Source organism: Amblyomma maculatum, chromosome 9, assembly GCF_055883805.1.
Source record: "Amblyomma maculatum isolate TAMU_Amacu chromosome 9, ASM5588380v1, whole genome shotgun sequence".
Taxonomy (NCBI): domain Eukaryota; kingdom Metazoa; phylum Arthropoda; class Arachnida; order Ixodida; family Ixodidae; genus Amblyomma; species Amblyomma maculatum.
This window is the reverse complement of record NC_139352.1, coordinates 13,980,456-13,996,451: the sequence shown is the minus strand read 5'-3', so window position 1 is coordinate 13,996,451 and position 15,996 is coordinate 13,980,456. Positions and strand designations below refer to the sequence as shown.

Sequence of the window (15,996 nt, the reverse complement as noted above, 5' to 3'; positions counted from 1 at the left end):
TAAAAAAATAATAATACCCTTCCTAACCATGGCTTCTTAACCAAATGTCTTGAGACTTACTTTTTACAGATGTAGCTGTGTGTATTAATGGTATGTGTCATCATTTCTGCACACCAAATGAACTGCCTGTGCTAAATAGTTTCCTGGAGTGGCAGAAAATCGTAAGGCTCGTTGCATTGTGTGTTTATAACAGTGAGTGTCCAAGACATATGCAGTGTCATCAAACAGGTGTTAACTGTTCACTGTGTTCCCTGCAGGTGCTTGTGGAACCAGGCTTTGGCCGGGATGTCATGGCCACCACAGAGCTTGAGCGCACTACAAGTGTTGGAAGTCTGACGCAGGTTTGTCTTCTGTGCTTAAAGAAATGGCAGTATGTTGTGAGAGAAGTACGCTGCTGCTTAGCAAGACAGGCACAAAAGAGGAAATATAGCTTGAAAAGCATTTTGGAAAAATATAGGGGAGCGCCCCCTCAGATGGCTCCTGCACTTCCACACACACATGCAAAATGGGCTTGGTGTAATGGAACAGCTAAATAAGACAGCTGACATGCAACCCTGGTTGCACAGATATGACCCTAATAATGTTGTATTTGATCTACTTTATCTTATACAGGTCGATCATTTTTCCCAAAATCTCATCCCAACTCAAGGGTCAACTATTCACAAATCACAGCCAAGGTTAGACACAAACGTGGTTGCAGAATCACTGAAGAAATGGAGAATCTCGCCTTCAACATCAATATGAAAAGTACTCTAGAGCAGAACATAGTACCCTTGAACAGAAACCAGTTCGCGTGCACAGTTGCCGACCAATATTTCAGGTCCCCAATTTTTAGGACCCATCCAATTATTCAGACTCGGCCATGCCATCGTCACACGCTCCATAGAGTCAGTGTATAACACCAACCAAAATTTCGGACCTTTGAAACTTTTCTCGATCGATTTTTTGGACTTCTCTCTCAATCACAGGTCAGAAGCTATGAAAAATTGCCACAACATCGCTGCAATTTCGTTTTTCTGCAACCTCAAACCAGCATTGCATGCATCTCACATGCCTGCTATGCTCTCGATAGCAGGCATCGCTAGCTCTACGGAGTTGATGGACCCGTTACTCCGCGAAATAAGCGCTCTGCGCCACTGCATGGTTCTGGGGTCTGTCTACCGACAACGACATAGTACGGGTCAGTAAGCGCGAGCATGCTTTTATCATGTGATCATATGACCGTATGTCACAGCTTGCATGTAGCTGTGAACGAGAGACCCAGTGATGTGCATTGCCACAGACTGCGGCACCAACAGCATGAGTCCTCTTGACGACGACGGCCCCGCCATGGTGGTGCAGCGGTTAGGGCACTCGACTACTGCGTCTAAGGATGCGAGATCGAATCTCGGCCGCCACGGCCTCTTTTCGATGCTGGCGAAAACGCTAGGCGTCCGTGTGCTGTGCGATGTCAGTGCATGTTAAAGAACCCCAGGTGGTCGAAATTTCCGAAGCCCTCCACTATGGCATCTTTCATAGCCTGGGTAGCTTTGGGGCGTTAAACCCCCGAAACCAAACCAAACCAAACTTGCAGATGACGATGCGCAAGCACGAAGAAAAAAAAAAGGTTTGCATGCCTGTCTAGTGCCTAAAAAAGCGGCCGCTGCCAACTGGCAACAGACACTGATTTTAGTTCATTCGCAATACATGACGTCAATACATACTAAACATGACCTCCGAGAGAGCTTTGCCTTTGTTGGACCATACGATTGCTGGAGCTCGCTAGGCAGCCTCGCCTTTGATATATATATATATATATATATATATATGCTTTTTTTTAACCAATGCGCACAGCGGACGACTTCCATCACTCCCACAGAGGAAGCCGCCACTTTTTCTTTCTTCTTTTCACGTGGGATAAAAAAAATGCGCTGACCAAGTCACTTAGGAGTAGCAAGGCTCCGCCCGAACTGATTTTGGTATCCGTTTCTTCTTTCTGTTAAAACATCACACCACTGTGATTGTTTCGCGGTTTTCCCCGCTCTTGTTGCCGTGCCGGAGAGGACACTGGCTGTGAGATTGAAGAGATTGATGCAGAAACAGATTGATGAATTTTTCAAGCCGCTCGGTAAATAAAGTGGTATTTTTGTTGTGAATTCGCTTTTCAGATTGCCTGGTTTTCCAGGCACTTTTTCGGCCCCTCGAAGGTGCAGACTCTTAAACTCGGGCGTTTGGTGTCATCTTCCTCCAGGCTGCCAAGCAGCTACCAAGTGCCTTTGCGCCATGTACGACAGTCAGGCGTAACCTCTGTCTGTGTCATGGTCCTGCAAATATAAGTCCGTGAACTCACTGTGTCATTTCAGGCACTGAAGCTATTGTATGCCTGCCAAGCAAAAAAATCACCTTGTTTTTGCACCTAAATTGTTGAACGCAAGAATTTATTCACAGACTACCTCTATAATAGTTTGAGGGAATATTCAGCACCCAATAATCTCTTCGTATGGCTTTTTATGCACTGGTGCTGCAGTGCTTCTTCCGTTGAAATTTCATGGAATGAGATGTCAGGAAGCTTGCTCTTTTCATTCGTTGCATCCAGGTTTTCGTTACACGCAGTTTTTGTGTGAAGACCCAAAAGGACAATGTAGAACAATAACCAGATTAAGAATTGATGTAAAGGATACCACCCTGAAAGTGTTTACAGTGAATCAGAATTATTCGAAGTCATAGATGCGTGAAATGATTCGCGATCGCGCTGATAGCGGGGCGGCAACCTCCAATTTCTCTGCGGCTCGGACGAAGCATTTACGGGGGAGTGGAGAAAGGGGGTGGAGGTGGAATCAGTCTGGGGGAAACCGACCTGCCTCGCGTCGCCAGCTCGCTCCGCTGTTCCCGCTACTCATACGTGCTGCTCGCCCCATGTATCTTTAGATTGGCGCCTGTTCCTGCGTTATGCATCGTCTGTGTTGTCCCGCGTAACCGTCGGCATATTTTTTTATTATTATTTTTTGCCGCTTCTAAGCATGAGCTATTGTAATGCCATGTTCCGACAGCGGAAGCAGCGGAGACTGCTGCGTCGGCGCTGAAACCAGGCGTGTTTAAACTATGGTCGCTCATTGCTATAGTGGGAATTCCTGACTTCAGTTTGTGTTTTATCGGCCTGAAACTTGCAGGGTTGTAACAAATATCCGGTAACTCTGCACTAGCTAAGAGACAGTCTGCGCCGCGAGTTCGTTATATCAAGGTCAAGTGCCAGTACATGTTTGTTACACAGAGTTTTCAAATATACGCACTTGAATGGGGGCAGTGTTGGGGAATTAAAAAACTTTGTAATATCGAGAAATTCGCTACATGGAGGTTTGTTACATAGAGGTTTAACTGTATGCCACTTAGCCCTGTAAGGCAACAGTCGGTGACTAAACAGTCGCAGCCACGTTTAACAGACAGCCGCATGTTAAAAATGACTTCAGTGCAACCACATGAGCTCGTAGAGCAAGACTAAAAAATAAAAACACAAATGTTTTTGTGAAGGGTTCTTGGCTTCGGTGAACATAGTCACCATTGACCAAATATGATTACTGCGTGCAAATGTATTGTGCGTAGCCTGCAGTGCTTAGAGAACCATCGTAAACATACTTGCCCCATTCTGCTAAATTTCGACTCCATGTGCAGACAACAAGAGTCAGTTGGTAGAAATAAGACTCTAGTGAGGAACATCGCAACACGGGACAGGAGGATAGATAGGAGGAAAGAATTGATGTATGCTGTGGAATATATGACTTGGCGCACTGCAAGTTTTAATTGCAAATCATGTCTGAAAAACACACCTGTGCCTTTTGTATTCAAGGGCAGCCTCATGTAAAAAATCTCATGGTAAGGGCTTGAGACTATCATGCTTAGTGCACTTTGGTTTGCTGCTGTTTGTAAATTATGCAATGCAAGTTTCAAATTATATTTGAATTTTTATTTCAGTTGTCTTTTGAATTCGATAAACATCTTTCAGCAAATGCTAACAAACCTTTTTTTTTTTTACTGCAGCATTTTTAGCCTCAAACTATTCACTTTGACAGTATTCTCTTAGCTTCAAAACTGTTTGAACAAAATAGCTATTCGCTTATTGGCTTTGAAATAAAATTCAATCATTTGCACATGCCTAGAAAACTCACCCGCTTGTGGAATTTAGCAGGAGGTTCGAATTTTGTCGGTTTTTTGTGCGATAACAAAAGTTCAGAGAGCATGTAAATGACTACAAAGGCTGTTTTTTTATATACAAAGGCAACCAACAGAAATGCTTGGGCCAGCTGGCTAGTATGACAAGGGGGCATCATATGCAAATTCCAAAAACAGTTGCTGCACTGGTCAAAAAATGCTGGCATGCGGTTCTGCCAAATTACATGGTCTCTCCACTTTTGCGCATGACTGTACACGAAGAGGGGCGTATTTGTAACCTTTAAATCCTGTGTGTAGATAATTTGACCAGGTACTGAGATTCTGCAAAAGTTTCATATACACAAGCCGGCGAGGTATTCAGTTTGCGTTGAATATTCAGGAAATCTCAGATATCAATTTATCTATCTGAAAATGCACTGCATGACAAAAGTTACCTATTCTTCATCGCATCAAACAGCGAGAGAAAGACACGGGGGCAGAAAAAAGGACGACATAGGACAAGCGCTAGTCCTTTGTTGTCCTTTGTTATACGCTCGTCCTGTGTCATCCTTTGTTCTGCCCCCGTATCTTTCTCGCGCTGTTCGATGTGATGGATTGTTACCAACTCTACTAAATCGCTCTACTTCTACATCCATTCTTTGAAATTTCTTATTCTCATATCCCTGGTCTTTATTTTTATATCTTTGGGGTGAAACATGTTTTTTTTGCATGGTTTTCTTCCTTTTCATGCAGCTCCAAGGCTCTCCTGAGAAGGGCAGTTCTGGAGTTTCCGAGACAACATATGGTGTCACATCCCCTTCACTTGGGAAGCACGGTCACTGGCGCAATTCTGTCAAGTCCTTGACCACAGGTAAGCCCCCCATAAATGCTTCCAAGCTGCATTAAAAAGGCATTGTTGTAATTTTGTTAGATTTTACCGAGTGTTGTGACACCACAGTTCATGCTGCTATGCAAACAGTCTTGCTTGGTTGTCACAACTGTCAACCTGTAGAGAACAAGCTGCTTTTTCATGCCTATTATGCGCAACCAGCAGCATGAATCAAATATGAAATTAGTAGACAAACTACGAAGGAACAGCATCCCACCACCTCCACCAGAATGTCACAGGTTTTTTCAGCGACCCGAGACGGCAGTCCAGAAGGACAGGCTCAAAGGGCAGGGCCAGGCCGTTCATGCGCAAGAGGCAGAAACAGGAGCTGGAGCCAGGCAAAGCAGCGGCGGCCAATTCCACGCGCACTCCATGCGGTCTTCCTCTTTGTCGCCGATCTGCCTCATGCAGGCAGCGACAACTATTCTTACCACGGATGACAGTATGACATGGTGATGCATGACAGCGGCAGCAGAAATTTGAGGTTGACATGATGCTGAAAAAGAAGCAAGCAGCGTTGTGCGGACGAACAACTGTGGTTTTCTTTCTATCGATGACATTTACTTTTAGCGTGTCGCTTGAAATTGCCAGTAAAAACATATTTTTACCTTATTTCCTACTTATCCTTGTAGTTTCACTATGTGCACAAAGGCACAAGGCATTGTGAGAGCTGTGACGATTTCACTGAAGCTCTGCAGAGCCGCCAACGAGATCGCTTTTGGAGCCCCTAAGAAGTGGCACATAGTAGTTCACATTTTTCGCCCTAGCTGGCGGGCTTCTTTAATATCCCATATTGTATGGCAAGAAAAACTACCAACTTCTCCAGACATGCAAGTTGGTTATTTGCTTTTAAGTTGCTTAACATTACTGACAGTACTGGTTCAATATGACTATCTAGTATTACTGTTTCATAGCTGCTGCGCAAAATGCTTCACAATGTGTCTTGGCTGCCAGTGACTACAAACATTTCCTTTTGTCCCATGCTTATCTACATATTGCCCAATTACTTGGAAGAAAGGTCCTTGACAAAACTGTTGCTCTGTATTTTTTTAATTGAATAACTTGTCAGAGATGTATTCAGCACCTGTGAGCTCTCTGGCACTTGTCCCTGGCCGCCTTCTGGCAAATGCAGTTGTCCAACTAGCAGAAAGGCTGCTGAGAATATTTTCTCATTTATTCTATCCAATGGAATGTGGAAAATAGGAAAGGCACATTAAAGGTCAGAGCGCATGCAAAAGAAAATTTCCTCGTTTTGTCCCTGGCAGAGATGTACAACAAGATGTTCCAAGAGTTGGGCCTGCCAGAGCGGCTGCTAGTGCCGGGTGGCGTGGCGGGGGTGACGAGCTCGTCGGATGAATCAGCCGCAGTAGTGGCCATGAGGCCGGGCACCGCCGTCGCACCGTCCAGCATGTTGCACCGCAGCATCAGCCCCCTGATGAGCGGCAGTTCCTCGGGTGGCACGGTGGTGGCGGCATCGGCTGCGACAACCTCCATACCATGGAGCCTGCCGGATATCCCCAATGCCCTGCAAGGCCGGCACATCTTGACAGCCGACATGTTCTCCAAGGAACAGATGCATGCCCTATTCAACCTGGCTCACGCCTTCAGCGTGTGTGTGCAGAAGGACCGCGCCCTTGATCATGTGCTCAAGGTGCGTCACACTGAGGCAATATAGTGCTTTTCACTTATTGTGTGATTTGAAATGTAGTGGAAGGCTCTGAATCAGTTTCAGGAGCATGGTTTTTAACATGCATTAACGTTAATGGGTTTTAACATGCGTAAGCAAGGAGTGAAGCAGCTTGATGACGGGATAGACTGAACAGAAAGGAATACAAACAAGTGCTGGCACACCAATATTCTTCTGCTTTAGGTTTTTTTATCATCACACTGTTTCACTCATCGTCATCCATTAACTAGCCCAGTCTATTGTGTACTTGCCCTGCCACAGTGTACTTGGGTTTGATCTTGGCTCCGTAGTTATGTTCCGATAGAGGCACAGTGCAAGGTGCCCGTGTACTATGTACATTGAAAACTCGAGGCGGTCCAAATTATTCGAATGGCTCCGCAACAGTCTCAGATCCTGAGTTGCTGCGGGGCATTAAACCCTATAAATCCAACCCTAGGTGATCAGGATACCCTCCACTATGGCATCTCTCTCTGTGCCCTTTTTTCATCTCCCTGTCCCTTTTCTGCAAGTAGTGTTTAGATGCACGTCCTGAGTGAGACTTCCTCAATGTTTTGCCACCAAATTTAGTGGATCAAGCATTTTTGCTTTCGTCAAAAAAATTTGATTCCATACAATTTGATTAATTGATCGTGAGAAGCACACCAGAGTGATGGCATGCTGTGAGTTCCGTGTACATGCTCTAAGGGTCGCTTTAGTCAAAACAAAGGCAGCGCAACGGTGTGGCAGAGAATGCACATCTTGCTGGGCTTAATACGTATTAATAGTTTCATAAATTTAAGCATAAAACATAACAAAGCATAAAGCTACAAATGATTGGATGGAAATTAATTGCAAAAAAAATGTGTAAATCGTCGATAGTGACCCTTGTAAATCGTCGACAGTGAGGCGAAGCACTCACGGGGGATAAGCCCAGCCATTAGGAAAGTTTTCTGACTACACAGAACAACTCAAGTTGAAAACAAGCAGGTACTTCATCATCGCACCTTTGTTAATAACCAATGTATGAAGACTAAGTCAGGCAAAAGCATACTTGAAGCATGAGGGGGTAGCATCATAAAGGTGCCATTCACTAGACATGTTCTCAAGAGTGTTGGAAAGCCATACAGGGCCCATTGCCAATGTGTTAAATTAATTAAGCGCCAGTTTGGCTCAGGTGAAACATGAGGAGCCATTGGCAGGAAACTATGAAGCAAAAAAATCTGGTAGAGGGAAAGGCTATCCTTGAGTGCTGTCTATCCTTCCTGAAGGTACTACTGACCACTGCCTTAAAATTTTTCAGCACAGGCATCGGATAAAAAAGGGTATGTACAAGATAGCAGAAATGGGCTGCTGATTGATGTGAACACCAAATTTGTTGCGGTGCTTGAGCAGAGCAAAGTGGTAGACTCCACGTTTTAATCTATCCTGTCAAAATAGTCAAACTTGGTTCAGTTAGGAAGTGTGGAAGCAAGCATTGCTCTCTGTCTGCGTCTTTCTGCTGGTTTCAATCTTTACCAATATGTACCAACTGGCCCAGCTCTCCACTCTACTGTAGCTGTACATGTTTTGGCTGTTTGTCTTGTCAGAGATGCGGGTGGTGAGCAAAGCATTGAACATTGACAATTGCTAGAGGGCCCTTTGGACCACCTAAGTGTGACGCAGTGGTCCATAGCCCTCCACTACGGCACCTTTCTTTTTTCACTCCCACCTTCCTTCTTTTCCTTATGGATCGGTTCAGGTGTCCGTGGAGAAATATGACAGATACTGCGCCTTTTCTTTGCTGTAAACCAATTTGAAACACCACTGATGCTTTCTGTACTGGTCTGCTTCTATATGCTGTGTGGTGCGGCGTTTGAGGAAGCACTGTATGAAAGGCGCCGCACGAATGCCTGGATCGGACGCCCGGCGGGGTCAGCTTCTTATATGCATGAATTATCTGATGACGTCATAACCGGATGTTACGTCATTACGTCACGGCCATCGTCTCGGTCATTCAACAGACATAGTCCTAGCACTTTAGACAGGGAAAAGGGAAAGCACAGACACCACAAGCTAGCGTTTGTGGTGTCTGTGTTCTGCGGGATCAGCTTCTTATATGCATGAATTATCTGATGACATCATAACCGGATGTGACGTCATGGCCAGTCATCTCGGTCAATCAACAGACATAGTCCTAGCACTTCAGACAGGGACAAAGGGAAAACACAGACACCACAAACGCTAGCGACGCTAGCGTTTGTGGTGTCTGTGTTCTCCCTTTGTCCCTGTCTAAAGTGCTAGGACTATGTCTGTTTAATCTAAACACCAGCTCGTCCAACTTTCTGCGTCAAATCTGTCATCACTCATGACTAGTTAGTCATGACCAATAACTACTTAGTACTAGATATTCATTAGTACTGGTTAGTGACCAGTTAGTCATTGGCCATAACTGTTACTAGTACTAGTGGAGGTGTGACATTTTCGTGGCAGGATAGACATGGTCACGTCTGCTAGTATGAGCCATTAGAGGCACAATCTCGCAGAATCTCGCGAAGAAGTGTGACACTTCTCTTGGCCGGACAGACAGGGTCATGGCCGCAAGTATGAGCCATTAAAGGCTTTCGCCTTAATATTAATATAAACGTGCCAAATTGGTTACTTTTGTACGTCAGCAACAAAAACTTGCGATTATTAAAAGCGTTTGACCTTAGAAACATGCTCTACAACATACTAATTTGATTGCTCCAAACTTTTCTTTTGTTCATGCACAGCTGCTCCAAAATGCTCAAGCCTGCTTTCACCCCTGGGGTGTACAATTTTTACTTTTCTCCTGAAGACAAATTCTCAGACAGAACATAGCTATTTCACCTTTACTGATTAAGGACAAAAAAAAAATATTGCAGATAGTTCATGTCTCTCAACAGCACTGAATTGCTTTCACCCTCCCTTTTTTTTTTTTTTTTTAACTTTGCTGCATTTAACTGGGGCACCTGGTATAATGAACATTTTTCTTAGCGAAATTGGTTGTGGAACCTGATACAGGAAAAGTAGAATGGCAGCACGCTGGAACTTTTTGCTGGTAAAAAAATGTAAGGACTTCAGCACCCTGTGCCCTGTGCATAGTTTGTTAATGGAATCGCAGCGTTTTGGGATGCCTAAGGTGAGGAACGGAAAATGAGGCACATATGCACTGTCAGTACTTTATGGTAGCTGCACTTAATGGTGCTGTTAGACCTTTCTTGTCTGCATGAGGCACTGGATGAAGCATGGTAAGGTTAAATGTAACACTGAAACTACTGCTGGCACAGTAACGCTTATGGAAAGAGGAATGTAGTTGTCTTTAGCAGGTTAATTTTTCAGCTGTTAGTTTTTAAAGGTAGCAGATAATTAAAAGCCTTGGAATACTTCACATTTAGAAGAAAGCTGGAGCGAGTGGTGTTGTGCACGCTGTTTGTCCCTCCACTTTGTTGCCTGTGGTCATCACAGCATGTAATACAGTTGGGTTTGAGTAGACTCAGTTTAAAGAGGGCATTTTGCTGCTGCTTTTGCAACTGGTTGGTAGTCATCGGACGTCTCTTTTGGGGTTGGCTGCTCGAAAATGCTTGTTACGTTTTCTCCAGGGCAAGGTGATGGCATCCGTATTCTACGAGGTGAGCACGCGGACATCTTGCAGCTTTGGCGCCGCCATGCAGCGGCTTGGAGGCTCGGTGATCCACATGGACCAGGCCACATCGTCGACGCAAAAGGGCGAGACCCTCGAGGGTATTGTATCAGCTGCTCTTCAGTGTAGGTGGAGACTGTTGTAGTTGACTGGCCATCGATGGCAGCAAGTGTGGTGAGAGGGGGAAAAAAACCAGTTTTGCAGCATTGTGGTGGAAAATGTCAGGGAATAATTATTTGGTTATAAAAATTGCTAAATGAGAGTTGTTGGTTTGTCTCAGCTGTCGTTGTTGGCCTGAACAGTTTGCGAGTATGTTGTATTAGTGGCAGTAAATCTTCTCTTTGAATTCTCCTGAACTCTTCCTATGCATTGCCTTCACGCAAATAAGGTAAATAATCATTTTCTCGTTTCATACGCTCAAAATTGCGGGCAGTAAAAGATATCTCCCACAAAGTTACTCTTTTCTGGTCAATACGTTCCCGGATAACACAATTTCCCGGTTGCCTAGCTCGTAACTTAGACAAATTGTGGCCGCATAAAGCATTTTGCGATCAACTGGACATGTGCTAACGAGTGCTTATCTCATGAAAAACTGATCAGCGGCGCCCACCTGCCTCAGTTGCATTCCTACACTACCTATTTTCAAAGTGGCGAAGCATGAAAGCCAACGAGCTAAGATACGAGATGCCCATTCCCGGGGAAACATGACTTCATGAAGGGAAATTGGTGGCTTCTTTGCGATGCCTTAGCGGCAAGGAGGTGAATCATTTATTAACTACAGCTATTTGCCTGCATACGAGCGGACCATGCCTAGAGGACGCAGCATAAGCAGAAACAGGGCAACTGTAAGCCTCATGATGGCTTCTCCACATGTCATTGGTGAAAGGAGGCAAAGAATCCGGAAGCAATCACGGAAGTGATTCTGGCTTATCATTGCCTTGTGCAAACTGGATTTGTGACTGCATTCTGCGAAAGCTATAAAAAGATCTGTGCATACTAGATGCCTATACATGCTAATCCACACTTTTATGCAGTGAAAGTCTCAATTCTAAATGGCTTTGTAACTCATTCAGGCCCAGCAAGCCACATCTAGCACTCCTGTCAAGGCCGCTGACACTCTGCCAAGTTTGGACCCTCCACCCCTTATTTTTTTTTTTACACATCCAATGCAAGAACTAACGTCCGAATATACAGTTAAACCTAGTTTTGACAAAATTGTAAAAGGTCCGAGATTTTTCGTTACATCCAGGTTTTCGTTATATGAAGTGTTCGCGTGAAGACCCAAAAGGGCAATGTAGAATAAAAACTACCTTGAATGTAACAATAATTTGGGATTATAGAAGCGGTGAAGCGCTTCACAATCGCGCTGATAATGCAGCGTGTGGCAGCCTCTCTCTTCCCTGCTGCTGCTATGAATGGGAGATGGTTTGATGCCAGCACCTCTATTGTACACTGCTTCGGCCACAGCCAGGCTGGAGAGGGGCAAAGAGTGCATGCACCGCTGCTTTCAGCCTGCCTGTGCCTTGACGAAGTGCCGAGTATCCACGGTTGTATTGCAGTGAAGCACATCTCCACTTCGGTCGGCAGGTCGTACCACAGATTGGTTTTCTGTGCTGAGAGCTCTAGGGTTGGGGCGCTACAGCATATCAAGCCTATCAAGGGGAAATTGGGATAAAGTAGCTTTAAATTGTTGGGGCTGGAACAGGCCACTGCTTCGAATTGTACGGTTAAATTTACATTAGAAATTACGAGACCGCAGAAATTTTTCAAATTATCAAGGTTTTACTGTATGCTGCTACAATGGGTTCATGAAACCATCTGAATAATTGAGATGTCTGATGTTTCGTCTGTTGGAGGCAGTAGCCCTCTCTGAAAGGGCTAGTTTATAAGAAAGAGCAGTGTTTTTAAATCCTCATTTATTTATTTTTTTAAGCTGCTTACTTGCCTCAATAATGCAGAATTTGTAATGAAGACACTGCACCTGGTAACTTCGGGGTGTTTGCCTACAAACATGACAGTGTTCTTCATTTTTGCAAAGTTTCTTTTTTTTATGGAGACGGAACACAAGGTGTCCATCTACTGTGCATTTTCAGGGCAAGAACCCCAGGTGATCAAAGTTTTTCAAAGCCCTCCACTACAGCATTCCTTGTAGCCAATGTCAACTTTGGGGCATTAAACCCTGTAGAACAATCCTAGTCAGAAATGTTCCCCTAAAGCATTGTTCCTGTTTGATAGTTCTGAAGCCTAGCTGCCTCTGCTAAAGATCCCCAAAAAGAAAAAAAACTGCGTTACACTCGTATTTCATTTCTGAAGTATCATGTTAGCTGCACGGTGGAACCGATGAACTGAGGGAAAAGATAGCATTGGATTGATGTGAAAGGGACAATTGTTTTTCTATTTTTTAACAAAGAAAATAAAAAAATAAACAGCCTTGTGATTGCTCATACTGAGGAGGCCAATTACTCTTCCATCATTGCAGACACCATCACGGTCATGTCCAACTACAGTGATGTGGTTGTGTTGCGGCATCCGCAGCCAGGGGCTGTCTTGGTAAGCATGTTTTTGGTCACCCTTTGCGTTGTGTCCTCAGGCTTTGCTTTGCTCTAGTGGCTAAGGAGCCATGAGAGGGCTGTCAGAATATATTTGCAAGACCAAGATAATGATTATTATAAGCCCCTTGGCAGTTCTTTTTCTTTCTTTCTTTTTTTTTTCTGAACGAGTTTGCAACTTTTTTTCCTTCTTCTTCTAGAGGCCTTGCTTGTAAAATCTCTAGCAGCAAGGGTAGTCTTATAGTATGGTGTACTCTGGAGTTGCCAGTGGATTCTGTATCAGTGTTCAGTGTCTTTTGCTAATCTTCACTAGTGACGTTGCGTCTCTAAAATGTCACTTTATTTCAACAACTGATTAGGACTGAAAGTTGCCACTGATTTTGAGGTGTGACTACTCCAGATACTGAGCGGCATTAAAGGAAACTTTTTTTCACGCTGTAATTATACTTTCATTGTATATTTTGCATGCAGCGATAAATTACTATGCAAATTGAATTTATTTTTTAGTTTTTCTGTGGCCTCTGGTGTCTCATGTTATTGCCCTTTCCATGTGTGAACTAATTCTGAGACTTCTTTTAAGTTCTCAAGCATTTTATGACCTGAGTCTTCAATTCCAGTTGCCATTTCAACCATACAAAATGCATACAAGTGTCTTTCTAATGATGTCCTGTGAAATCGTTGCTGTGTCAACTGCAGCATTGTCTCTGGCCATTAAACAAATTTTCAGGGGTGTGCAAATATGTAAATTTTAGTACAAAAATCGAATACGAAAAAAAAAAAAGGCCATACTGTTTGTCTTGTTTGTTTCAGAATTCACTTGGTAAATAAAAGACTCTAGAATTGCATTGAAGTACTATATACCCTGCTGAAATACTCGGTGTAAATCTTATACAGGATTTCATGTACCAGTTGTTTTATACAGGGGAATAACCTGCATTATACTATGTGGAGCTATCAAATTGCTGCTGAATATACGGTAAACGTTTGTTAATTTGGCCTTCAAGGGCCCAGAAAAATGTTCAATATAACTTAGAGCTCAAATTATCGAATGAGCTTGAAAAAGACTGCCAGAACCATTTGCATTGCATTAATTTTATGTGATGAACATCAATATGATGGGTGCCTGCACCTGAAATGCAACCGAAGTAAGAAGGGCGTTCTTCCTCGGTTTCTTGAAGTGCTTCGCTTTGCACGCACTCGAGTAGGCCTTGCAACACCTCCGTTGTGTTTTGAGGATGCTTCACTGCTCAGCCTATGTGGTCAAGCATTGCGGTGAAGTGCACAGTGTGGGGAAACTACCGTCTAGAGTTTAAAAAAGTTCCGATGTACTATTCAGTAATTTTCTATTATTTGGAAATTCTGAATATCAGTTTTTCGGATATGAATACTGTCACCGTCAAACAGCCAGAGCAGCCAAAGTAGGTTCACCCAGAAGGTAGGTTTAATGAGCGAACTTACATGGGAAGGCAGCCGGGAGCTCGAGAGAGGAAGACTAAGAACGCCGGGGTGGCTAGCATGGCTAAGGCCAGCTCAAAAGTCCGGTAATGCAGTCTGGCCGCATGACGGCGCCACAAGATTGATTAGGATTGAAGCAATACAAATCAAATAGCAAGCATACTCGATTCATATTTGTAATTTTGAGTATTCGCACACTCCTACAAAATTCTAATTTGCTGTTCTTGCTGCGTCAGAAACGGGACTCCATTGAATGTGGTGTGAGTCGCTAATTTTATCTTATGGGGAAAAAAATATGCTGGACTTTCTCTGTGACGAAGGATTGCATTTGTATAAACAAGTACGAGATGCCAAGTAAAGGGGGCTCTTGCCATTGTAGTATGCTCTGCAGATGATATTATACCTTGCCCATGCCCATTTTTTCTTCTTGACGTTAACCAGGCTAGATTAACTTGGATTTGCTCTGTGACCCAATCTGCACGTTTCCTGTGTCTAATGTCACACCGAGCATTTTTTGTTTTAAGTGGAACCCTTTTCGTTAGTTCCACATCCCTGCCAATAGGTGAGCAGCAGTAAGATACAGCTGATTCATGCTAGCACAGGACCGGGTTAATTGAAGGGATATGGGGAGGCTTTCGCCTTGCATTGGGTATAGTAGTCCGGTTGATGATGATGATGATGGTGATGCACATGAACTGTGTGTGCACGTATGCGTGTGTGCATTTGTGTCCTTCCAGCCTTCTGTTTGTCCTTTGTATGCAGATAGTGTCGTATACAACCGCAATAATGAAGGGTTTCAGTGTTCGGCTCTCTGTGCAAATGTTGAATTTACCTCTTTTTAGCGAGCCTCAAAGCACTGCCGGAAGCCTGTGATCAACGCTGGTGACGGCATTGGTGAGCACCCAACGCAGGCCCTCCTTGATGTCTACACCATCCGTGAAGAAATTGGCACTGTCAACAATGTCACGGTATGTAGCACTGCCCTGCACATTTTTCGTTCATTGAAGTTTATTTTTTGCAGAACATGGTTGGCAAAGCATAAAGGCTGGCAGTGCTGAGATTGATGACACTGTGTGTGGTTGTGTTTGTAATTATTTGTTTAGTACCAGTGTTGTATGTCTATATTCACATTGCTACTTCTGAGTAATTGAAAATTTTGAAAATATAAAAAGATAGGTAAATTGACGTCCTCATTGCCGCGAAGTTTACACGTACATTGCTGGACTGAATAAAACTCTGAAGGAACTTGAGAAGTATGCATCAGCCATCAAATGCAATGTCAATATGTTGTTATTTTTCAAGGATATTAGTGTGGAGATAAGAGAATTAATTGCGCTTTGTTGATTACTTCATCTTTACTTTTTATTATTCCTTGAGGAACCTTGGACATAGAGCCATAGCCTCATTTGCAGTTGATTGTTTGGGGGAAGCAGGACGTGGCAGGGGAATTATTTTTTTTTTACAGCCTGTCTGCATCTAAGAGCAAGATGTGCTTTCGTAGTGAAGAAGGCGTGAAGCAAAGCATTTACACCATATTTAGAGAAACCCTGAGGGAGGTTGCCAGTCGCCATCGTCCAGCTGTGAGAGTGGAGTGCTCGCACTCCTTCATTGCTCAGTTGCCCCTTGCGCAATATTTCAAAAGTGACCAGTTTAATGCTGCTGCTTAAGGTGC

General features: G+C 43.9%; 1 protein-coding gene across 3 annotated transcripts in view; it reads left to right on the top strand.

The window, feature by feature from the left end:
* r (carbamoyl-phosphate synthetase 2, aspartate transcarbamylase, and dihydroorotase rudimentary) overlaps window positions 1-15,996 on the top strand; it is an 89,930-nt gene that overhangs the window by 60,024 nt on the left and 13,910 nt on the right. For all 3 annotated transcript variants that reach the window (XM_084578211.1, XM_084578210.1, XM_084578209.1), the window contains 6 exons: window positions 258-341; window positions 4,879-4,996; window positions 6,280-6,665; window positions 10,280-10,421; window positions 12,800-12,870; window positions 15,167-15,292. In XM_084578211.1, the coding sequence (XP_084434337.1) occupies window positions 258-341; window positions 4,879-4,996; window positions 6,280-6,665; window positions 10,280-10,421; window positions 12,800-12,870; window positions 15,167-15,292 (927 nt within the window). The remainder of the gene's footprint in view (window positions 1-257; window positions 342-4,878; window positions 4,997-6,279; window positions 6,666-10,279; window positions 10,422-12,799; window positions 12,871-15,166; window positions 15,293-15,996) is intronic.